Raw genomic sequence first — 25830 nt, 5'->3', positions numbered from 1 at the left:
AAGAAAAACGCCATAACGACCAGTTCACAGTATAGCAAGTTAGTTTAAAACATAAATTATTATTTTCGTTTATTTATTTTATTGTTTTTAGAGGGTCTTTGAGATTTATATCGCATGTTAGTGAACGCTACCTGGTTAAACAACGTACTTGACTGGCAGCGACGCACTAATTATTTTTCCGTTCACTGGGATTGACCTGACTTGACTTCACTCTTGTGAGCAAACTTATGTCCACGTTGCCGGAAAGGGTCAAGAGGAGCCAGTTTGGCTTGTTTCCGACACAGTTTACCACCCGTCCCGTGGCCTTTGTTTTCATTTAAGCTCATAATTAACGCTCCATTCTTAAATCATCAGTTCACCAGTGGGGTTTTAGTTTGGGGGTAAAACACAACTCACGGGACACGTGTACAGCGAGATTCGGAGAATACGCAATGCAGTGTTTTAGACTGTACAGTATGCCCCCCTCCGCCTCTTTGGGGTGTCACTGCTTCCAGTGCAGGCTCCAGTGGTTGGCTCCGGCTCCCCTTAAAACACGTGACTTTAACTTAAAAAAACCCCCAGAGATCTTCTTGCGTAAGACTTTAACAAATGAGTAGCTTTGTCAAGACCTCGCCCACTTTTTTTTCTCTGTATTTGATCAGTTTCCTATTGGTGACGCACGAAGGAACGTATAGAGCCCAGAGCTTTGTGCGTAAAACCCGCCAAGTGGAAAAACTATTTATAGTTCAGGCCATTTTTAGCACATGGTGTATTCCACCCATACAACTTCTGAAAATGTGTGTGTCTAATTGTAATTGTTGAATGTGAATTTATGAGAATAACTATAAAGAACTCCCTCATCTTTGATTGTCAGCTTAAGGCACAGTCTTAGTTTCTTTTCTGTAAAATAAAGTATTTGATGTTGCTACGGTAATTGGAACTACTGGCCTATCCTGGCTCAGCACAATGCAAACATTACTTAGGCCTCGGTGCACTCCAGTCTATTCAAATTCCCCCCAATAATTACCCAAACCTGGAAATCTTTATTCAGACAAGCCACGTGAGATCAAGTGGGACGCTCCCTGCATGCGTGTAAACATCCCACACTTCCTTAGAGACAAGTGTATTAATCAGGTTTTGGAAGGCTCTGTCCGGCGCTCACGCATTCAACGTGCGTAACCAGACAATTCACGCACGCACACACGCGCGCCCCCGTCGTCTTGTTCTCCTGTTGTCCCTTTAAAAATCCGAATCCAAGGCCAATGATTTATCAAACTCCTATTATCAAGAAAATGTCACAGGAAGGGCACCTTGCTCTGCACTGACGCAAACCCCACTCTTTCCCACGGAGCTATAGAAAAGCTTTGCAGTTGGTACTTTGCGGAGCTACAACCAGTCCGCTTCCAGTCGTCTCCTCATCGGGTTTTTTTTTCTTTACAGCTGTTTCCAGCCTGCTGGCAGAGCTCTGCAAAAAATGGTAAGTGTTCCAAACTAATTCGTGTAACTATTCTCCTGCAGTTTCATCTATCTATCCTCTGTCCTCTGAGTGTATTCTCTTCTGTTTTTATGCTAATCTGGCACTTTTCTTGCAGGGGGCACCGTTTAACGCTTTCAGGCGCTCGAGCTGTCCGTGGTGCTGAAATGCAGCTGTGGTTTCACACTGAAAAACTTTAACCGCCTTTTCTCTTCTGTGTCACCTAACCTTTTTATTTCTTTATTTCCGTTTTTAGAGAAAGATTTCAATGGGAAAGTTAACATTTGGTTGATCATGTCTATTTTTGTAATCTTTTTTTTTCTCAATTTACTCGCTCTCTACCGACTTAAACGGAAGCCAGGTAGTTAGTCCCCCGCTAAAAATACAACTAAGAAAACAACAAACCGGTCAGTAATTTTTATTTTCTTTTAAGGATTTATTCCTGTTGCCCCCCCCCACCCCCCACCCCCCCCCACCCAAAGTTACATTTCAGGGGCGTCATTTGTAATTCCGCGCCCGTGGTCTGCTCACCGCTGGTAACGCCGGCGATCTTGCATGCCTGCGGGGAGAGCGAAGCCACCGAGAGACCCGCAGCAGCTTGTCTATTGCCCATAAAAATCAGTGGATGTGTGTGGCTGAATGACATGAGGGGGGAAATGGGGCGTAAAATTAAAGAATCTTGCAGAAAGCGAGAACCGGAGAAGCAAAAGCAACCCCCTCCCTCCAACAAGCACAAGCACTTTCTCCACACACACACACACACACACACACACACACACACACACACACACACACACACACACACACACACACACACACACACACACACACACACCGGCAGACATTGAGCTGAAACTATGGAGCGACCAGAGCCACAGCATACAGCAGAAAAGGGAAAGAGCGTAATTTTTATTATGATTTTTTGTTTGTTTGTTTGTTTTTAGTCCCAGAGCAGCGATGGCCTGCAAACGCCTGCTAGTTTCATGGTTTCTGCCCTGCTGTTTCCTTTTATCTCGCTGATCTGTCGCTCCCATATTCCAGGATCTGTCTGACCACAGAGACATGGCCAAACAACCGGCCAGCGCTCCCACCGGCTACATCCCTGCGCAGCAGTCCGACGGAGCCGCGGGACTTACAGGAAACAAACCGGACAACACGGCAGCGTGCCCGCCGTCCACCCCTCGCCATCACCCGGCGCCTCAGCCGCCGCCTCCTTGTAACGAGCGCAACACTTTTTGTCCCGCGGAAAATAAACCGGGGGAACCGGACAGCAATAAAGAATACGGGACGTTTAAAAACACCCCGCCGGCCGTCCCCGGATCCGTTGCAGTTAATTCGGCCTTGAGGAAGGATTCCGTCGGTTCGGCCCGCGGGGGGTCCGCCCAGTACGGCGACCCGCTCCGGGCCACCGCTGAGCAGAACAACACCGCAGGCAACTGGACGTCTATGAGCCAGACCACCATCATACTGGGAACAGATGGGAACACGTCTGTTCAGCCTGGAACCGTGGCGGGGGTAAGTCAGCTAAATGAACCGTTACCTTAACGGAGGGCGGCCGCTGTGGAGGCAGGTGCGGTGTGGATGTGTTTCCGCTCGTGGCTGATCGGAGAGCTGACTGGATTAACCTGCTGCCTCCAAACAGGGGGACAGTGCCACGCAGACCTTTAGTAATATCTCTGCTGTGAATAACAATCTGTGGAACTCTAAAAAAAAATGTGGTAGCTACCCCAGGCATTGATTTGTGACGGACGTGTTAAGCTGTTCATTTGTAGCCCCAGAACTTCTGAGCTGAATCAGAGGATTCTTTAAAAGTGGATCTTAAGAGGGAGCCGTCATTGTGAGGACAGACCGTGGGTTCGTTGTCGGGATGCTTAAACAGTATTGTCTGATACATAGTTCGTGGTCTTTATTTAGTTATTTTTCTTTCATGCACCGGTTCGGGAAAGCCTGTATTGGGAGTGAGAGTGGTTCATTCAGTGTATGCAAAGATTGTAAGCGCACGGAACGCCCACAGGTGTAACAGACTATGGTGAACCTCTTCGCAGTGATACCGGGTTGAATCACGCATGTGTTGTAATTTGGGTGGACCCTGAGCTATTTGCTGCCCTTGCTTTGCGCAGCGTCTGTTCTGATGCTCTGCAGCAGTCTGCGGTGTCTGATCAAAACTTTAAAAACCGCTTATGTCAGCTAAACATGAGGAAAACAAAGCGCGCACACTGGGCTGTTTTGTTTATTCACGATTAGATCGCCCCTTTAGACATAAACCTATGGCTGTTTCAGGTGTTTTTATTTTTCTTATTATTTTAGTTACATTTCTAAACTTGATTTGTGCTTGGTGGTGATAACATGGTTAATGAAAAAAAGAGAACTGAATCATACTCTCGCGGTATTCTCGGTGTTCCCTGCCCACACTTGGTATGGCCCAAAAGCCCAGGTGTTATCCGGCTGATAGACAGCGCTGTATTACAGGAGACTGCGGATTGTTTCCAATCCCCAGGAGGGCATCCCCCACCACCCCTACCATTTCACACGCTCACACTTACAGAAGCAGACACACAGACACATTCCCATGCAGCGCAATATTTGTGAATCGGAATCTATATATTCAACACAGTCTATTTCCTGAATCTGATAAATGAGGTTCTGCTGTGTAGTAGTAAAAAAAAAAAAAAAAAAAAAAAAAAAAAAAGTTCTCCTGAATTTTCCTGAATCGATCTTCAGGAAATGTTTTTAATCTCCGCATGAAATTCCACGAAGATTTCCAGCGGTTTGGTGGAGGTAACGGCCCTTAAGCGTAGCAGAGGATGAGACGAGTTACGTGTGTAAGCTTTGAGAGCCGCTATGGAATTCTAATTGTCGTGTGTAAAACGGAACAAAATTAAAATATAACGAATACAGTGAACAAAATGTAGATGGCCCAAAAAAACGTGTTTCGGATCGGATTCGTCAACATTTTGTAAATAAAAATGTTCCAGATTTTCAGTCAGCATGATGAATGTGGAAAAAACGCGCTTTGATCAGTGAGCATGTAATATTATTGTCTGTAAAGGACAATTCCCCCCAGAATGATGAGTTACTCTTTTTAATTATGTATTTATAATTTGTTTTTAAACTAGAGAATGCTTTTTTGTTGATGGGAGATGAGTTAGCCTGAGTGCTTCTTCTTGTAGTTACACTTAGCTTTTTTTTTTATTTTTTTTTATTTTAAATGATTATTATTACTTTTTAAAAACATTTTAGAGACTCAGTCAGTGTTTCCCCCCCTCAGGTTAACGAAGATGATGACGAAGGGGGAGATGAGAATAAGGCCAGAGGAAACTGGTCTAATAAACTGGATTTTATTCTGTCCATGGTTGGCTATGCAGTGGGACTGGGAAACGTGTGGAGGTTTCCTTATCTTGCCTTCCAAAACGGGGGAGGTAAGACTTTATGTGTGTGTGTTTTAAATAATAAAATAAAATAAAATTTCAGTCAGGGCCGGAATTAGCCCCATTCATTCCTTTATCCTGTTAGGCCTGTAAGCATGCGAATGCTAAGAGAACTATGTTAAAAATGAAATAAAAAAATAGGTTATAGTGTTGGGATTTCCTCTGGTGGTGCGCAGATATAATGTGCTTACATCGCCAAGCAAAATCGACTCTCATTATTTTAACTGGCATTCTTGTCCTTGTTATAACTGCTTTATATAGGAGTTATTATCAAATAATATACTTAAATGTTGCAGAAGTCATTAAAAGCTGCCGTATGTTTTTCCCCATATGCCGAATGTTTTTTTTTAGAAGCAGCCAAGTACACACTTCACGTTTGATGATTTTCACTTTATTCCATAGTTAGGTTCAGACTTTGGTGCTTCTGAAACTCCGCTCTGTAGCCTGGTCTTTAATTCCCCGCAGGAGCTTTTTTGATCCCCTACCTGACCATGCTGGGCATCGCTGGGATCCCAATCTTTTTGTTGGAGGTTTCCCTCGGCCAGTTTGCAAGTCAAGGGCCAGTGTCAGTGTGGAAATGCATCCCCGCTCTGCAAGGTAAACTGGCCCATCTCCTCATCTTTAAGAAATATAATTTTAAAAAAAGAAATAAAAAAGAAATAAACATATAAAACCCAAATAAAAAATAAATACATTTTATAATCACGAGTTCTCCACTTTCCTTAAGAGTAATTTATCTATTTCGTCTCATTTATTTATTTTAGGTTGCGGGATTGCCATGTTGATAATATCTGTCTTGATAGCCATATACTATAATATTATAATGTGCTGGACACTGTACTACCTGTTCGCTTCGTTGAAGGGCTCACTGCCATGGGCTAACTGTAGGAATGAGTGGAACACGGTGGAATGTAAGGACAAAGACATGCTGCTGTTAGGTAAGACACACACCTTCACACACACACATACACACACACACACTAGAAAAGCACCCCACTCTCCACAATACGCAATGCGTCATGCCTCCCTCAGCTAAGGTGTCCTGCAGTATAATGAATACTGACCTGTGATCTCTGCGGTGTTTCACTCTGAAAAATACTTAAACTTAAGAGCACCCAGTTTGTTTTCTATATGATCCGGTTGGATTGTTAGAGGCCAGTAAAGTAGGGGATGAAGGCCCCAGGGAGATAAAATCCCACCCGAAACACGCTATATTTATATCTTCGATTATTCTTTTGTGTGATTCTGTCAGATTAAAGCATTGCTTCATGTTTTAAAGCTGCAGCATGGAGCAGAAGCAGCCTGTTAGTGGTCTGACACTGAATTAAACTGTGGATAAAATTATGTTTTAGCAAAGAAAACATAAAAGCGGAGAATCGAAGGCGTCTTGGCGTCAATTTGCATCGAATAAAAGTCGAAAAAGGCTTCACTTTGTGTAATATTTGCCTTTAGCGATTCTGTGAATTCAGCACAAAAACTGCTTGCTTGACAAATTTACTGTACAGGCTGAGCTGCTGCAGTGCTGCAGTGAGCCCGAGACTGACCCCTGCTGGATGAAACGGGAAGGCCTATTCGGGTCTGCATGTCTGCGTCTTTTGAATGATGAAGCAGACAAGAGGGAGCAAAAACGTGAACTATGTAGCCTGACGTATGTTAATGTGTTTACATATATGATTTTATTGTGTGGGTGAGCGAGGTCTGAACAGGTTTGCAATGCAATGCACAAGCTCTGCAAAAATAATCTGTTATATGCATACTTTAATGTTTCCCTTTTATGCCAAAGAGATGTGGATATATTAAAATATGTATATGCAGTAATATTACACTACAATGTAATTTTTAAAGCTATATTTGTGGCCTAGGGTCATAAAGGATTCATGTCATGTCATCACATGTTGTCCACTGAGTGTATTCACCCCCCCCCCTCTAAAAAACAAACAAACAATGACAACAACAACAAAAAAAACAAACAAAAAAACAGTTGCACAAGTACACAATTAAAAAAACGTCCTGAATCATTAAGGCCCAGTTAATATAAGCTTGAAATGACTGAAAATAGAGTCATATAAAAAGCTTAAACCTACTTCTGTCTACCTTGTTTGCATGAAAAAAAATTGTAAATAGTAAGAACAGGGCTTAGAAACATTTATTTAATCATATCCACACAGCAAAATCTCCAGTGTTAAATTAACACTAGAGAGTGTCTATATGGGTCCACACCTCTGAGTGTTAAATACAACACTGTTGAGTGTTAAATTAACACTTTTGACAGTGTTATATGTTTAAAAGTAACCTAGTCAGTTTTGAAGATTAACAATGGCTAACACTGAGCAGTGCTGATTTTCTAACACTGGAAAATAACTCAAAATGTTAGAAATATTCCAGTGTTAGAAAATCAGCACTGCTCAGTGTTAGCCATTGTTAATCTTCAAAACTGACTAGGTTACTTTTAAACATATAACACTGTCAAAAGTGTTAATTTAACACTCAACAGTGTTGTATTTAACACTCAGAGGTGTGGACCCATATAGACACTCTCTAGTGTTAATTTAATACTGGAGATTTTGCTGTGCAGCAGTGTAGGATTTTAACAAATACAAGTGGAAGAAGTTTCCAGTGAGGCTACACTACACTGTGCACTGTATCCATCTGGCCTTTTCCTCCCACTTCTTACTCACATCCATCTCTTCACCCCAATTCAGAGTGTGTACCTGAGCGGGCAGTAAGTTGTGTCCCACAGCAGCTCTCTGCCAGCCTCTCCAAGCTGACGTGTATTGATTTCTGATTGGAACAGACTCATGCATCCTGCGGGACAGAAACATCACGTCCATCAAGAACTCCACTTTCTGTACGTTGGCAAACACAGCGGGAAACCTGACAAAGCTGCTAAACATGAGTATGGACGGAAACAAGACATATGTCAGCCCCAGTGAGGAATACTTCAAGTGAGTGAATCCTCTGGCCAAAATAAAATGTTGTTTTCAATTCCTGAAAAAAAAGATCTATACATTTTTAGCCAGATTTAAAAAAATAAATAAATTTATGACTGGATGAAAGACAGAATCTGATATTTTTAAAAACTATTCTCTGCAGTTCTCAAGCCATCAAAAAAAGTGATCATTTTGCTTCAGTAAAAAGTTCATGGACACTTAGATAAGGTTTATTCCTAATAATTATAGTTTTATGTCTTCTTGTTTTATATTTTGCATTTCTTTTTAATGTGACAACACACAAGTACATGTCCAGATAGTTGCCTGAAGCCACAAATTAATCTTTTAATTTCATACCCCACAAAATCACCCACATAGGAGATATTCACGTAAAACACTGCAAAAATAATCTCAAAAATGTACAAAAAAGTACAGCACAATAATAATAAAAAAAAGTCCTGCAGCATTTTATGAAAACATGTTTATGCACACTTTAACAATATAACAATATAAAGACAGAAAAAGCAGAAGGAAAGAAATCAAGTCCGGAGTGGGGTAATCGTACTGTTTTCTATATACAAGGAAAAAAACTGTACAGACACTTTGTAGTTCTCTACCTCTTATTGCACTCATTCAGCTTAATATCTTTAAACACAACGAGGCTATCCTCGCAATATATAATTAATGATGATTTATGGAGATTTGTGTCAAAAGTTGGGCAAAAAAAAAAAAATCTTACATAAATCTTACATCTCTGGCAGACCCTCTGACATGTTTGGGACTCTGTAATGTAGATAAATGACTCGGCAAAATGAAAAAAATCAAAAACAAAAACAGTGTCAGCATGAACATTTGATCTGCATTGTTTTTTGTTTTTTAGACTTAACCTTTCTGTTTGAATAACACCTGCAGGTACAATGTGCTGCACATTTCCAAAGGAATTGAATATCCAGGAGACATCCGGTGGCCTCTGGCCGGCTGTCTCTTCTTGGCCTGGCTCATTGTCTACGCCTCTTTAGCCAAAGGAATCAAGTCATCGGGAAAGGTAACAAACTAAAAACAAAACTAAAACCTGCCTTCCGATGTCTTTCTGCTTGAAGTTTGAAGCTCAGAAGACATGCTGCTATTAGTTTTCCTTTAACAGATTGCGTTCCCTTTAATGATAATATCGCCACCTAGTGATGAAGTATGTGACACACAACCTTTCATGAGGAAAAACTGTCATTTCCAAAAATGTAAAAATAACGCAGATCTGAGTTTATTTCCAAGAAAATATTTCATATGCAAATACCCAGAGTCTAGATAAACGCAAAACAAGTGCATTATATTGTGTTTAATAAATTATCTACTTCACAACAATTCTTTTAAACTCCGTGTTTGAGTTTTTTTTTTCTCGTAAGAAATACTTAAATGTTACTTTAAATAACTGAAAGCTATTTTCTTAGTTTAAAGAAAGCAAAAGAAGGAAAAAATAAATACATAAATATATAATTTATAAATATATAAAATGCTGTTCAAGCCCAGGTGAATGTTAGAGCTGCTTTAAAAAGACAGTCTTATGGTCTCAGACCAAAACAACACCCAGAAACTGAATAAAATTGCGATTGTTGTATTGTGGTGCCCTCTGGTGGACATAGAGATGAGCTGCAGCACACATAAGCCTGTCACTGTGGAGTGGAGCTTCAGGCCTGTGTCAGAGGTTTTTCTGTAATAATTGTAAACTTGGGATTTTTTTAGTGTACAAATTCCTGTTTGCACCACAATCTGGATCAAAAGTGATCCTAATATAATCCTAATATATATGTTAATGTAGTGTTTTTGTGACGAGAAACAGCTAACTCTTGTTTTTTTTTTTTAATTAAAAAAATAAATGTATTTAAAAAAAACAAAAACATAAAAGACAAGGAAAATAAATAGTAGTAATAAATGAAACTTTAAAAGTCCAGACACAAAGAGAGGGATATAAATGATCTTTCAAAGTTTACTGACTTTGACTGTTTTATGAAAAAAACTGTTTTATCTTTGCATGTGTGTGTGTGCTGATGTTGCTCATTTCTTTTCTTTTCTCATTAGGTGGTGTATTTCACCGCCACGTTCCCTTACGTGGTGCTCGTCATCCTCCTGATCAGAGGAGTGACCCTCCCCGGTGCGGCTGACGGCATCCTCTACTTTATCACACCAAAATGGGAGAAACTAAATGATGCAAAGGTAACCAGCATTTCCTCACTGAATTCTACAAACACTAAAGTACAGACAGAAAAGAGGCCTTCCAGTTCTTGCCCTTCTCCTGCAGCTGCTCCTCTCTCCCTCAGGTGTGGAAAGACGCTGCCACTCAGATCTTCTTCTCCCTGTCGGCTGCTTGGGGCGGCCTCATCACGCTCTCTTCTTACAATAAGTTCCACAATAACTGCTACAGGTAAACACGCAAAAGGTAAACTATGCTTCTGGCAGACAAATTCCACCTGTCACCACAGATGCATGACGCTATGTCTGAATGTGTCTGAATGTCTGGTAGGATGAAATGTCAGTAATAAATGTGACTTTTTGCAACAAGCTGTTTCTTTCATTTTCTCTCAATTTGTTCTTCCTGTGCTTTGTTTTATCGCTAAAGTAATCCACAGCATTTGAAGCCAAAAAATGCAAAAGCCTAAATGTGTGAAACTTTTTTGATTCACAAGAAATATATATATATATTTTTACTTCATGCAGTCACAATACCTGCACATTAACTGAATATACACATGGTTTATTACTATAAATGAAAGCTTAGTAGTATTATCCACTATTATATATTTGCCAATTGTGTTTTTTTAAATGTTGTACACAAGACAGGGCTCTAAGTATGAGAGCATCAGAGACGTTATCAGAGGGATGTGACACTCAGATCGATGAAATGTTTGAGAATTCAGGTGCAGTAAATATGGTGATAGAAGTTTGACTTCTTATTAAAAGCTTTTCAAATCATTACTCTGTGGCAAAGTTGGCAAACATTTAATAAACAAAAAATCCGATTTGACTCGATGGTAATGAGATTTTTATGTTCCAGTGATCATTTTAATTCAAATGAATTTAGGCAATGCTTCAAAATAACCGCCCAAATAAGTGCCAAGAGACGTTGCAAGATGGCTTCCTCATCCCAAGACCTGGTTCTAGAAGGACTTTGGCACCACTGGACAGTTTTCATATTCATATTTCTATGTTTTAAATACTTAAAAACTCTTGAAGTCACAACAAATATATTTGCTCACTTCACGTTTCTCCTTTCTCTTCTTGTTTTCCTTTTCATTGCAGGGACACTATCATAGTGACATGCACAAACAGTGCCACCAGTATATTTGCTGGGTTTGTCATCTTCTCTGTCATTGGTTTTATGGCACATGAGTTAAAGGTGCCAATAGAGAAGGTGGCTGATGAAGGTAAGCTCCCAAACTGGCCGGCAGTAGCATGAGGTCAGCACCGCTTTTATCTGCACTCGAGACAGTGTCTATGTATTCCTATTGAAATACTATACATGTAGTATATATGTTTGTCTGTGTGTGTGTGTGTGTGTGTGTGTGTGTGTTAGGTCCAGGTATAGCTTTCGTGGTGTATCCAGAGGCTCTGACCAGACTTCCCCTGTCTCCTTTCTGGGCAATCATCTTTTTCCTTATGCTTCTGACCCTTGGCCTGGATACTATGGTAACCTTTACGTCCTCTTAATACTAATGAAAAAAAAAAATCAAGTTCCAAGTTTAAATATGAGCTATGGCATTTGGAAGTTATAGCTGGAAACAGGCAAACAATTTGCCCATAAAATGACTTTTAAGTAACTCTATTTGAACTTACATGTTAAAGAACATGAAACAACACTTTTAGTCTTTGCTCTAATGCTGGAGTAAAATCCTGCACAAGCTCTCCATCTGCTAAAGATGATGTCAGTCTTCTTACCTGAATCTGAGCAAGACATGTAAACAAGAAAAGAGTTTCCTTTTTTTTTAGCCAGTTGGTGGCAGAAGAACTCCACACTACCTATGAAACCAGAGCATCATCACCCTCTTGTCCAACACAGTGTTTGCGTAGTGGATGAGATGATCTTGTTCTTGTGCTTGAGAGAAACATCTCCTCTCACCTCATCTCTCAGTGTGTTCGTCTTTGATTGTCTTCCTCGCCCTGTTTCCTCACATCTTAGTGCTTCCCACCTGAGATGGAGGCAAGAAGGAGAAATGAGGAGAAAAGGCTCGTGGGCAACACGTATTTAAGAAGAAGTGACACTCTCACTTCTGAGCAAGATTACAAGAATGTTAAAATATTAGTTTTTTTAAAATTACAAGCACAAACGAGGAGCACAAAGTTTGATTTTCTTTAATAACGAATATAACTTATAAATACAAAAGGAATATTTAGTAGTCTCTTCCTGCCAAAGCTTGTATAGTCCAGTTGTGTGTCACTTAAAACATAAAACGAAAAAATTAGCTGATAATGGCTAAAAAGCTCTGTGAAGTGCAGAGTTGGGGATAATTGTAAACATTTTCAAGCAATAATTAATATAAAAAATATGAATAAAAAGCACAGTGAGGGGAGGTTGTTTCCTTCAAGGGTCAAGATTAGGGAAACCAATCTCGACCTTGATGCCAGTGTTCATTTTTAATGTGTAATGTGTTTGTAAACGAGGTGTCGATAGATGTTGGTCTGTCAGGTAAATGATCTGTTTCTGCTGTGGCAGGTATTCAGGCCCACTTTGTTTTAATTTTCCTGAAGATCTCAAAGTCAGAAACACGAGTCTCTTGACTTTTGTTTGCTCCGAGGTTAACACTTGGGTTTGGTAGCTGATGTATAAACACTGCACACTGCACACATTGACCCAATTAACATAATTACAAATGCACAGCACCCGCTGTGACTGATTTCACCTGAAGTGCCTGAGCTCTCCAGGTACTTGAACAGAGGGGAGTCTGTGTGATTGGAGTGAGTGAAACTAGGTTGACCTTAAAGTCTTGAAGCAACATCAGGAAGTAAATACAACAATCAAATGTGATATGTGAACACAGCGCTTTACACTGTGGGTGATAAGAATTCATTTTGTTAACCATTCCATCACCGAAATGATGGAAAGATCAATCGTAATATTAATAAAACCACTCCAGCTGCAGTTTGAGCATATGGAGTGTGGAGAATGCCAACAATAACTGCACAGATGTGTAATTTAAGATATAATTAATTTTCAGGAAGCTATTCTACACTAAAAATGTTTATGTCCAAAATTCTCAGTGGAATTTTGTTCTATAAATATAATGTAAAACATTACATTTAATGGAAGCTGGCCAAATAATACTGAATTGATTAGTATACTTTCAGTTCATACCAAGCTTATTTTCCTTAATGATTAATTAAGCGTGTAAATAAACCATTGTTTTTATATTTTTCATTTGTATTTTACTCAAAATGCAGTACATCAGTTTTGGGCCCCTTTTCCCTTCAGAACTGCTTTAATTTTTCATGAATTCAACAAGTTGCTGGAAACATTTCTCAGAGATTTTAACATGACAGCTTTATTCAGCATCAGCATCACTAGGTTTGAACTTCCGCAGGTTGTTTTGAACAGTTGTTGCCACATGATTGGATGGTTAGATTTTTGTGTCAAAAAGCAATAGCTTACAAAGTGGCCTGTGCCTTTACATTTTAAAAAGGAATTACAGTAAACAAAAAAACTATAAGGTTTTAATTTTAAACTATATATCTGTCTATGGTCTATTGTAACATTTACTTACTTTAGATATCATTTACAATTTGTATTTGGAAATTGTTTTAATTATTCTAATGTCAAAACAATAATTCCACTAGCAGATCCATAAATGTAAAAGTGAAAGACAAGTATACTGAAAAACTTCAAACTGACAGATTATATTATTGCTCCATGTCAGCACTATGTTTTCCTAAAATAACCCAAAATGGTTTCATTTGGACCCACTAGCCATGATATCAGTTACTGCGCTGAGTTATTCCTCACGCAGCTTCAGCGAACAAACACTTTTCGTCTTCGGGATGTTTTTAAAGTCCAGAGCACCTTCCGCCATGATCCTGGGTAAACAGTTCCTGATAAAACACAAACTCCTTCAAGTGCATTGTGATGCTCCTGAGCTGAGCAGAGGAGCAGAGGGCACAGTGGTGCATTAAGACACAAGTAAACAGTAACAGTAAATGATGATGTTACTTTGCCTTGGCAGCAGCAGCACAGAGGAGAGGGCTTGTGGTTTTGTCGTGGAACGCAGCTCAGCAGTAATAGGCTTGGGATGTTGACGGGAAATTAGTTTTGGGAGCTCAGGAGGAAAAGGAAGAAGTGGGGAAGTGACAGATAGCTTGATGGCAGCGCCATTTCTACAATATACTTATGCATACGCACACACTATACAACCCTCGCTCAATTTTCATGTTTATGTATTCATCCGCTGCTGTCCTCTGGGTTCCGAGTCCCTTTTACCATCATGTTACATTTGCAATTCTCTAGACAGGCTCATCCTATCAAAGTCTATCCATTGTAAACTAAATCCTTCATACTTATTTGTTTTCAGAAGTTCTTCTGCTCAGGGTTAGAATAATGTTCTTTATTTGTTTGTGAAATAAATGAAATTATGTGTTTATTGGATGAACCGAAGACAAATGCTGGATGCTAAAGTTATGACAGCAGCGGCCGCTTGGATTCAGATGAGGTAAACTTGCTGACTTGAGGCTTTTTATTTAGTGAAATTGCTTCTACGCCCTGGCCTGGGTGGACAATTGTTAGTGATTCTGCAGTGGAGCCAAGCAGGATTACTGTAAGCTGTTGCCAGAAGTATTAATATTAAATAGGAATCATAAAGAGTTGGCGATTGTTTTCAGCAAATGCAATGTTTGAACAGCATGTTTATTAAACATCTGCCATGGTTAAACACATTTCCTCCCTAGTTCTCTTTAATATTTCCCCCTTCTCATCTCCATCCCAGTTTGCCACCATCGAGACCATAGTCACCTCTGTGTCAGATGAGTACCCCAAATACCTAAGGAAACACAAGCCGATCTTCACCCTGGTCTGCTGCGTCTCTTTCTTCATCCTGGGATTTCCCATGATCACAGAGGTATGTGCTCTGCTGCACTCTGGGTTCACAGTGGATACTTGAGCATTCTCCTTGCACCCTCTGACTCTGACTTTGAATACAATGCCAGTTTTTCTGCATGTCAAGCAAAGTTCTGGCCTTCAGATGTCAGGCGCAATGATTGGAACAGTAGGCTGAGTCTTATTAAAAGGAAGTTGTGACCGTGGACAAATCCAAGTGTCGGGTGACAGGAGGGATGACATTGCAGGATGAAGGCTGAATAGATTTTGTAATATTTTCTGTGTGTGTGTTTGTTACAGAGTGGGATGTACATGCTCCAGTTGGTGGACACATTTGCGGCCTCCTATTCTTTGGTCATCATTGCTATCTTTGAGCTGGTGGGGATTTCGTACCTCTATGGTAAGTACACGAGCTGCCAGGAAAGCTCACTCTAAGGCCACTCTAGGTTCAGCATGTGAAGTCACAGCTGTGATTTTTTCTTTCCACAGACAGTACCTTTAATCTGCATTCTCTTTAATGGTCAGTAGGGGGCGACTGCTCTGGTTGCAAATGTAGACAGATAAGATCATAAGGACAGATTACATTTGATCTAGTGAATACTTCTCTGATGATTTCATGGCCTTTTGGGCAAACTTACGGTTGCCAAGTTGTTATTTTATACGTCTGTTGGTTTTTCAGTCAAACCAATAGGTGACATACCTATACCCATAAGGCATATGTATATATATAATAGAATAATAAATGCAAGAATACCTTTCTCTTCTGAGAATCTAGATATCTGATATTGTGTATGCAATTTCTTTACTTTGACTTTGCTTCTTTGACAAATTTCCACAGACAGCAGGGCCGAACTGTATAATCAGCCGAGAGACCCTAAAATATTACTGTCAGTGCAGGGTGCAGCAGAGAATGTTGGTGGTTTTTGAGGCATTTCTATTCCTGAACTTAAAATCCTTTGTCATAGTAAAACAGATAAAATCAAAATATCTTCAGGTTGTAGCAGTTTTAACAAGAAAAAAAAAATCAAACTGAAAAGAACAGCATAGTTAAAATAACGGGTTTCTGCATCTCAATTATGCGTATCTGCAAAAGGGGACAATCGTCCAAAGCTCCTTCATGCTGGAAACGAATTCTCACTTGTTAATCCTGCGGTGACCACTAGGAGTCTCTGTTGTAATGCACAAGTCTCTCTCACACACACAGGCAGAGAGCTCAGGTGTGTATCAGAAGGCTGTTACCAAGAAGCAAAGCTCGCCTCCAGTTTGTCAGAGCATCAGTGCAGGTGACATATTGAAATGATTGTGTGACTCTGCCACTTCATGTCACTCACAGTTATCCGTCAATAAAGGCAGAGGAATGAAGCCATCTGCTCACTCACTTTTTCCAGGGACCACAGAAACGCATTCACATGCGCTCATAAGGACAGATTGAATTTACCGATCCTTTTTTTTTAAAGGGACGTTATTAAACCCAGGTCACACTCCATGCCTTCTCTCTGGAAATCTCCCATTTCTCTTCTTTTATTTCTTCTCTTTTTTCTTCTTCCTTTGCAGGCCTACAGAGGTTTTGTGAGGACATTGAAATGATGATTGGTTTCCAGCCAAACCGATTCTGGAGACTGTGCTGGGCCTTTGTGACTCCAACCATTCTGACGGTATGTTTGTTTTTGCTCATCTCATTCTCTGGTATGCGCATACACGCACACTCACTCACACACACACGCTCACACACACACGCACACAGACACTTGTACACATGGGCACATATGAACATGTGCAGCCCAAAATGCCTCTATTTTCACTGTCTTCTTTCAAGTTCATTGATTTGCAATCATAAAGGAACAGAGGAGAAATTGCTCCTGTACTCAGAAATCGAAAAATTATTTCCTCCTTCACATTCCCGTCATGTCACAGGTTCTCACGTTGATCGTCATTTCAAAACTGAAGTTGCCAAATTCCAAATGTGTCAGCGTTTGATCTGCACTGAACATGTACATGATCAGTAGAGAGTATACACATATCTCCAAAGAAACCTGTCTCTGTAAAGCTAAGAGTCTTTAAGTAGAATGCTGTGTAGCAGCAGATGGCCGCCCCTCCCTGAGCCTGGTTCTGCCGGAGGTTTCTTCCTGTTAAAAGGGAGTTTTTCCTTCCCACTGTCGCCAAAGTGCTTGTTCATAGGGGGTCATATGATTGTTGGGTTTTTCTCTGTATCTATGAAGCGCCTTGAGGCGACTTTTGTTGTGATTTGGCGCTATATAAATAAAATTGAATTGAATTGAATTGTGTAGTCGAAGTTCACTACAAAGGCACGTAAGAGCTGGACACTGGCCAGCATTAATGTTAGTAGTCGTAATGGAAACTACTGTACCTCCAAAGCAGAGGTGACGATGACAAATGGAGCAGCAGTCGAGGCGGCTGGCCATCTTGCTGCTCCCTCTCTCTCCCTCTCGAGATCACATTTCCTCCGGGAGCTCATTGATGCACAGCCTCCGGTAACCTAGTTCTGTCTGCCATCTTTTCTCTGTTTGTATTCCTTTTGGTCTTATTCTAATCCTTTCAAACCAAATTCAGTTTTTTATACTTTTTCCACCCCGACCCACCCCTGCCTTTCCTGTTTTTGTACTCTCTGCATATAATACAACTAAAGATCTAATTTTCTCATTGATATAGAACAGCAGACAAAGTTTTAGCCTTGGACCCTGAGGTCAGTGCAGTTAAGCTACTACACGGTCCATACCAGTCAGTGCTGACAATCACTGCACAGTTGAGCAGCATCAGGTAACAGCAGTTGAAATACTGTGCTGTGCCATTTCACCTAACAAATGTTTCTTGGATTTCCGGGCATGTGCAGGGCATCCTGGGGCTGAGTCTCTACCAGTGGAAGGTGATGACATATGAGGACTACACCTACCCCACCTGGTCCATGGTTATGGGCTGGCTCATGGTCATCTGCTCTGTAATCTGGATCCCCATCATGTTCGTCATTAAGATGCACCTGGCCCCCGGCACCATCATCGAGGTAATAATTGTGATAAAACTGTCACGTAATGTTTTGGGTTTGTCTGCTACGCACACACTGTCCCACATGCATCTTTGTCTCTTTCTCTTTCTCTTTCTCTCTCACGCCCACACACACACACACACACACACACACACACACACTGTCGAGGAAATCAATAGTCTCATCCTTCGCTCATTAGCAGAGAGAGGAAGGCTGCAGGCTGAGTATTAATTTGAACATTTTTTCTGGGAGTCTTGTGGGTCTCTTTAAAATGCTTTGATTAATGGATGATGATGACGAACGGGCCTTTCTGGTCTAACATCTTTGTGCGCTCTGTATCTGACAGCAGCCTCTATCACACACCTCTAACGCTACATTTGATTTGCTTTGCTTTGCTTGATCATAATTAACGCGTAATCATCACAGTGTCAAATCCTTTTTCACCTCGAAATTCTGCACACAATGCCCCATAGTGACAAAGTCAAAAAGTTTGCTTGAAATTTTTGCAAATTTATTAAAAATCAAACAAAATGAAGCACATACACAAATCTTCACAGCCTTTGCCATGACACTCAAAATTGAGCTCGGGTCCATCCTGTTTCCACCGCTGATCTTTCAGATGTTTCTACAACTTAACTGAAGTCCAGCTGTGGTGATTCAGTTGATTGGACATGATTTGGAAAGGTACACCCCTGTCCATATGTAGTTCTTGGTCCCATCTCATTAACTGAGGCGAAGGCTCATTTTCCAAAATAATAGTGAACCCCAACACGCAGCCAAGATAACAAAAGAGTGGCTTCAGGACCACTCTATGAATGTCTTTGAATGAACACCTCTTGAGAGATCAGAAAATGGCTGTGCACCGATGCTCCCCCATCCAACCAGGTTCTGCAAAGAAGAAGAAGAACAAAAAATATGTGTGCAAAGCTTTTAGAATCATACTCAGAAAAATTTGAGGCTGTAATTCCTGCCAAAGGTGCATCAACAAAGTATTGAGCAAAGGCTGTGAATATTTATGGACATGTTAAATGTGCAAGAAGTAGCTTTATCAATGTGTTAAAAGTCAGGGCAAAAGCCAAAACAAATGTAATTTAACAAGAGGCCAGCATTTGTTAAAGAGAGCAGTTCATGTATTATCGCTACCTGTAAGTGCTCCGTGTTTCCTCCTGTCATGCAGCGCCTGAAGCTGGTCTGCTCCCCTCAGCCTGACTGGGGTCCTTTCCTGATGAAGCACCGTGGAGAACGCTACCAGAACATGATTGACCCACTGGGAACCAGCTCCCTGGGCCTCAAGCTGCCCCCCAAGGACTTCCAGCTTGGTTCTTACCAGTAGCAGCCATCCTGACAGCACCACATCCAACACTTCCAAGCCCTGTAGGAGGCACTGGTGGGTGGTGGGAATCGTCTCCATCCCCACGTCTTCTCCCTTCTCTCTCTCTCCTGCTCTGTACTTAAGCCTTCTTTGCTTCTTGTCTTCTTTGCTTTATCGTGGATGTGGAAACAAGCTCCTTCTTTTCTTCCTTTATGTCTGCATCATGTCCTTTCTTCTCTCAGGGAGGAGTAGCTGCCCAAGTGGAGTCTACTCTTCCACTGCTGCTTTGTACACTCTTAATGGGCTACCATTGCCTCCCACACATGACCGCTGATTACTCCAGAACCCTTCCCAGGGATCTTTATTCCAAGAGAAAAATTGTGTCATAAAATGACACAGCTCAGACTGCACTTGCAATATTAGACTCACCCTAGTTGCTCCCTATGGAGTTGTGTGTATTTCTCTGTGTGTGTGCGCGTGAGTTTAAGTGTATGTGCGTGCCATCAAATTCGTGTGTACAGATAATGAATCATCTTGGTGCAAGCAGACACAGGAAAACAAAAAGAAAATTGAGCGACAGAGAAAAAAAACCCCCAAAAACAAAAAACGGCACAACGAGCTCAGTGGGGATCTTTGTTTGGTTCCATCTGTGTACAAAATTCCATCGGCAATACAAATAATATCAACTGCCTGCAAAGAAAAAAAAAACACAATATGCTCTGTTATCACATTTTGTTCCTATCCAGCAGTATATATGTATATTCATATGAGCTTCTACTCAGTTGCTATTGCTTTGTCAAAAATAGATTATAAGATCTGCAATTTGTGCCTCCTACATCCCGGTAGAGTAGCGAATGCATCCTGATTACTACTTTCCGTAGATACACTTTGGCCTCAGATGACTCTACAGTATGGTACAAACTTGGGTTTATTTTTCTTTCTGAACCCGAGGGACCATTTGTGATACCCTCTCTCTTTGTCTATTTATTAAGTTGTATTCCTGCTGTATTGTCCTAGAATTTAAAGTAGCACATTCCTAACGTAGGAGTAGTCTAGCCTTCTTCTAGAAGGTGATAACGTGGCCATTTAAGGTCTGAAAACCTAGTAGTCGCTATTTGTGCATATATTTTAGACGTGTCTTTGTGAAAGTGCTAAGCCATCTGACGAAACCTTCTTTCCAATATACATCGCATCAGTAGAGTAACAGTGTAAAATATATATATATATATATATATATATATATATATATATATATATAGCAGTGATAGAGGTAGCAAGACAGGGACTCGCATTTGTGTGTGTGCGTGTGTGTGGGAGGGGCAATAATGCCTCTCTGAACCCTAGTTGTGGAATATTTTGTACAAAAAAAAGACTTTCTTCAAGTAGTAAGCGTGTGTTGTTGTCCTGTCCTCAAAAAATTAGGAACTGCTGCTATATGTGAGCAGATGAAGATTAGAAAATGGCCTCCTTCTATCCTGGAAGTGTACTTTGTCTCTTGTTGTTTGTGGTAGAGCTCTTGAGACCTCTTTGTCATTTCAGACGTATGCCTCGCTTCTACGTGTGTCCTCATGAAAACAGGGTCTCAGGTATACTCGATCCCTTCAGACTACTCTGGTAGCTGTGGGAACAGTAGCAGCCAGTGCACAGAAAACAGCAGAGCCACCCCAGTGCTTAATTATAATGGGAACGGTGTGGAAGTGTGTTGCAAAAGGTCAGATAATCTCAATGCAGCACTGCTTTGGTTTTGCTTGCTGTTGCTTCAGTGCAATGAATATAAAAGATACACAAGTGATTTAGCCTGTTTTGACCAACCCTGTGCACTGCTAAAGGAGGGTCATTATGAGTAAAATTAATTAAAAAGAAAGTCACACTTCAAAACTGGAACTTTAATTAGCTCTTGAAACAGTTTTGTTGATCATCAATGCACTGATTAGTTTCATTCTAAAACGCAGAAAATTCTGAGCTCTCACCAACTTCTACTCACACTGTGATCCTGTAGAATTAGCCATAATGCTGTAATTTAGCACATATTTCCCTTTAACTCATCCTGTTAAGATATCCTCAGCACAAATGAGCCACTGTTTCTGGGGGCGTAAAAGTCATCTCCTTATGTAACGCCACAGCAACTTGAAGAACAGTCCAGTAAAGCTCAGCAGGTGGACAGACAGGCTTTGCACCCTCTTGAAATGTGACATGTGTGGCAGCCAACTTTTACTTTGTGGGCTGCCAACCAATTACCTTCAAAGTAACACCATGTATCCACTCGGAAGCAATTAGTACTTTCCACAATTTGACCAGTTGGATATGCATTTTCATGCTGACAAAATTCCTAATTGGCTTTACTATGCTTTTAACACTGCAGGTGATGAATTGTGGAGTGGCGTAAGCGTTCTTAATGGAGGCTGCAGGTATAGATTCTATAACAGTAGACAAGAGTTTAAATGTCTCCTTAACTATTTCTCTAAGCCATGTATTTTCAAGAACTTGACATGTAAATAGCACAGATTCTGATCAAAGAGGTTTTATGGTTTGAAAACAAAACGCGATCAATCGATGAGCACAAATACCCTGATGTTAAATAGTGTTCTTGCTAGGCAGTGTTGCTTTGGGTAATATGTAGTGCATTTAGCTCTATTTGTTCCAATGTGATAATAATGTATGTCTGTGTATGCTTGTATGTGTGTGTTTGTCTATATATTAGTTCAAATGAACTTCCACTTACCTGTCAATCAGATGTTTGCATGGTCAGTCTTAAAGTAGATTGCTGAAAGAGGCAGAGGAGATTTACAGGATGTTTGATGCACCTAGTTCTCATTTCTGATGATCTTGGAGAACAAATTATTAACTCGAGCTGGGTAAAGCAGACTATGAACACTAATCTGCTCCAAAAAAACATTGAACTCTATGGCTTTCATGCAAATTAGAGCAGGGCTGGCCAAATGAGCAGGTTGGCATTTTAAATCATGTTGGATGTAGTAGACCGTTTGCGTATTGCTATAAGACTTGAATGATTAAAGCCTTTTTTGCCCTGAGAGAGATTTTAATGCTTTCACTCGGGGCCTTGTTCTGTGCCCTGTTATGTTCAATTTCTATAGAGATTCTCTGCCTTTATTTTTCAGAAAAAAATAAAAAACTAAATTAGGGTTTAGTTGAAACCACATGGAGCCATAAAATGTAATGAAGAGCTTGCATGTGCAGTTTGTGTTGCTGTAACTTGATGTCCATGTATAATAATCTTTGTCCTTTTCCTCCCGATAGTATAATACAGTGCATGTTTACTTTAGGTAACTTTATGTTCTACATAAAGAAACAGAAGGTTGCTGTTGTCCTTTTACATAGGTGAAAGAATCAAAACAACAACAACAGCAACCAAAAAGAACTGCTAATTTGCTTAGCCTGCAAGTCAACTTTGGGCAGTATAAGTAACCAAAGAAAGAGCAATTTATATAAGGGTTGTAGTGAAAACAGAAAGCAATCTTTAAAAGAAAAAAGGAATGTGTCATCTGCGTATAGGAGGTCGAGATACTGCCATTCATATAACATGTAGTGTTCTTTGATGTTTGCCAATATGTTACAAAACATCTTCAGGTAACCATTGGCCTTATAGATGTCCTCTTATGGTAGAATATTATATGTATTTCAGAAATAACATCACACAATAGCTGTCTGTCTCATATGGTACCGGTATTCCTATTGTTACGTCTGTTGTGTCTTTTTGGCACTTTATTGTGTGACCTATGAATGCATAGGTTAAATTTCTAATTACTTGAGTAATGTCATATATTTCTGTGTGTTCTATGTGAGGTACTGCTGCCTATGGATATAGATATGTGCCTCCAAAAGCCCATGACATCAATTTAATTTTAAAATTAAGAGTAGATATACACTATAACAATTATGTTTTAAAATGTGTGTGATGTGTGTAAACCCCTCAAAACAAAACAAAACAAAACAAAAAAAACAAGAAAGAAAATATATATAATATATGTGAAATGCATTTATTTATTTTCAACTTCATCAATCTTTGAGGCTCTACCTCAGATTTTGTATTTATGTATAGAAATGCTATTGGATTATAGTATCTTTGCCAATTATAATATATCGCTATTATATCATGAAATATATACCCTATGAATCAATAAATAAATGTTATTGTTTTCCTTGTTGTCACTGGCTTCTTTTCAGACAGCACACATGCTGAGCTTGCAGAGCTATGAACAATAACAAAACGGAAATTTGGCTGAGACAATAAATCCCCTCTGCAAATCAGTCTGTCAGTCTGCTCTTACATTGAGCCGCTAAAGTACAGAAGGCATCATGGCCATATGAAAATATATCATACTGTTTGCTGTCGACTGAGAAATCACAATCAAAGAAGTGGAAAGTATAATGATAATAATTTAAAAGCTCCTGCAAGCATGTCACTCGTTGACCTATATTGAATACCCTCAACTGACTGAATGGCCATTCAGTGATTCTTGAGATGAGGGACAAAACATGTCCGGCAGATAAAACCCAATTTTGTGGTTAAAAATATGCATACAAGTGTTAACCCAACTGCCTAAAAGACAAACCAAGGCAATGTTTATACAACAAAAGTATGGTTTAGCATTTTTTATAAATATATGTTTATTTTAAATGGTACAATACATTACCAGTACCTTAAAAATCCATTGTCCAGAAGCAGGTGTGATAATATTAAAATACAGAAAAAAAATTAAAAGTAATGTAAAATTAAACATCATGGCTCTCGTCACTAAGTATTTAAGTCAATACCTTGTATAATATGAAAATATGCAATTGAAAATTTATTTTTAAATATTTTTTAAGTGATTAAAATCGTGTCCAGAGTTTTTGTCAACACCATCAGATTTTTTTAAAGTACAAAAAAATCAGGAATTAATGTTGGGTAGCTTACACTCTGAAGACCCCTTTACCACTTCCTGTTTGATACACATGCCATGAGGTCACTGCTGTGATCATTTATTTGTTTTTATTTCATTTATTGCACACCTTTCTGATAAAACTCTGTGTCACAACCATAGTGCGTCAACACCAAAGTCGATGTAATCCAAGATTTTATTTTATTTTTTTGTAAAAAGAGCTTAATTTAGGTAGATTGTAGAGGCCATAAGCAACTGATGAAAAACAAGATGGCTTTTGTCAGAAAAACATGTGTTATGAGAGAAAGTAGGGTATTTTGTCAACACCATCAGATGTCAACACCATCAGGATTTTTGTCTGACGATGTTGACCCTTTTTCTAATGGTGTTGACAAATTCCACAAAAGTGTGCTATTCACCATTTATGTTAAGTTATTTTTTACTAATATTTCAGATATATTACTTCCTGTGTATTTTACTGATATTTCTGCTTCACAGATGTGTCAAATATTATCAAATTTGCCTTATCTTGAATCTCATTGTTTATGTATAGATTATTAATCCTGTAGGAAAATGCTTAGTTCTCTGCATTTAACCCATTCACTCAGTGATGCAGTGGGCAGCTACCAATCCAGGATAGCCGCTGTTCGTTGGATTTGAATGCCCAACCTTCCGATCATGTGGCATCTACTGAGCTAGCTGTGCCCCGAGAGCTGTTCTTTAAGTGATGATGTATGAATCCTGCTTCCAGGCCTAAACTACTCTGTGTTTATTAAGCCTGTTGTGCTGTTAAAATGTTTTAATACTTTTTATCTTGTTCTATTACATCTGAACAAGCCCCTAAAAACAGTCAGTGATCACTGTCAGCCTAACCATCGGGAACCCTCACGTTAACTTTTATCAAGTGGAAAAAAGTTAGCATTCATCCTCCAGCTTCACTGTGTTTATATTATGCTAACATACAGTGGCTTGCAAAAGTATTCGGCCCCCTTGAACTTTTCCACATTTTGTCACATTACAGCCACAAACATGAATCAATTTTATTGGAATTCCACATGAAAGACCAATACAAAGTGGTGTACACGTGAGAAGTGGAATGAAAATCATACATGATTCCAAACATTTTTTACAAATAAATAACTGAAAAGTGGGGTGTGCGTAATTATTCAGCCCCCTGAGTCAATACTTTGTAGAACCACCTTTTGCTGCAATTACAGCTGCCAGTCTTTTAGGGTATGTCTCTACCAGCTTTGCACATGTAGAGACTGAAGTCCTTGCCCATTCTTCTTTGCAAAACAGCTCCAGCTCAGTCAGATTAGATGGACAGCGTTTGTGAACAGCAATTTTCTGATGCCCAACTTTAGCAACCCTACAGAAGTCACTGCTGTTTAGTTTTCTGTCTTCATTTATGTTGGAAGTGATAGCAGAGCTGGTATATCATGTTTAGGTGAAAACAAGCAATTTATTATAACTCTGTTAAATTTCATATATTCTGTTTTCATGGATGCCTGGATGTTACACCTGGTAGAGCAGCCACACTGATCATTTTATTAAAGATGAAAGAATTTAGACAGTTTGTAACTCTCAGTGATGCTGCAGAGTTCCTTTGACTTTGGGATCTGCAGCGGAGCTTGGACCTGGAAACGGCTAATGACATCAGACTTAAAGACCGGATAGCATTTCTAGGAACGAAAGAGAAGGAACAGGGAGGATCAAAAAAGAAGGAGAGAGAAGATTAACAGCCAGCCTGAGTT

The 25830-nt window shown here is 39.8% G+C and overlaps 1 protein-coding gene across 1 annotated transcript; it reads left to right on the top strand.

The window, feature by feature from the left end:
- The first annotated feature begins 1215 nt into the window (after nt 1–1215).
- On the top strand, nt 1216–23353 carry slc6a5 (solute carrier family 6 member 5). Its single transcript, XM_084952511.1, has 16 exons — nt 1216–1456; nt 2495–2968; nt 4722–4872; nt 5347–5478; nt 5646–5819; nt 7676–7826; nt 8724–8856; nt 9885–10019; nt 10124–10227; nt 11103–11227; nt 11377–11489; nt 14771–14902; nt 15181–15280; nt 16435–16535; nt 17732–17899; nt 19059–23353. Exons 1-16 carry the CDS (start codon nt 1454–1456, stop codon nt 19212–19214), a joined length of 2352 nt encoding a protein of 783 aa, XP_084808637.1. The 5' UTR covers nt 1216–1453; the 3' UTR covers nt 19215–23353.
- Nucleotides 23354–25830: the final 2477 nt, after the last annotated feature.

This window comes from Perissodus microlepis, chromosome 1 (assembly GCF_051167445.1).
Source record: "Perissodus microlepis isolate ML-2025 ecotype Zambia chromosome 1, ASM5116744v1, whole genome shotgun sequence".
NCBI lineage: Eukaryota > Metazoa > Chordata > Actinopteri > Cichliformes > Cichlidae > Perissodus > Perissodus microlepis.
This window is presented reverse-complemented; position numbering and strand designations above follow the sequence as displayed.

What these genes read in the sequence shown, in the direction of transcription:
- slc6a5 (XM_084952511.1), top strand. An exon ending in AGCCTGGAACCGTGGCGGGG is followed by an intron (nt 2,969 to 4,721) that starts GTAAGTCAGCTA and finishes TCCCCCCCTCAG; the next exon opens with GTTAACGAAGATGATGACGA. An exon ending in GATTTCCCATGATCACAGAG is followed by an intron (nt 14,903 to 15,180) that starts GTATGTGCTCTG and finishes TGTTTGTTACAG; the next exon opens with AGTGGGATGTACATGCTCCA.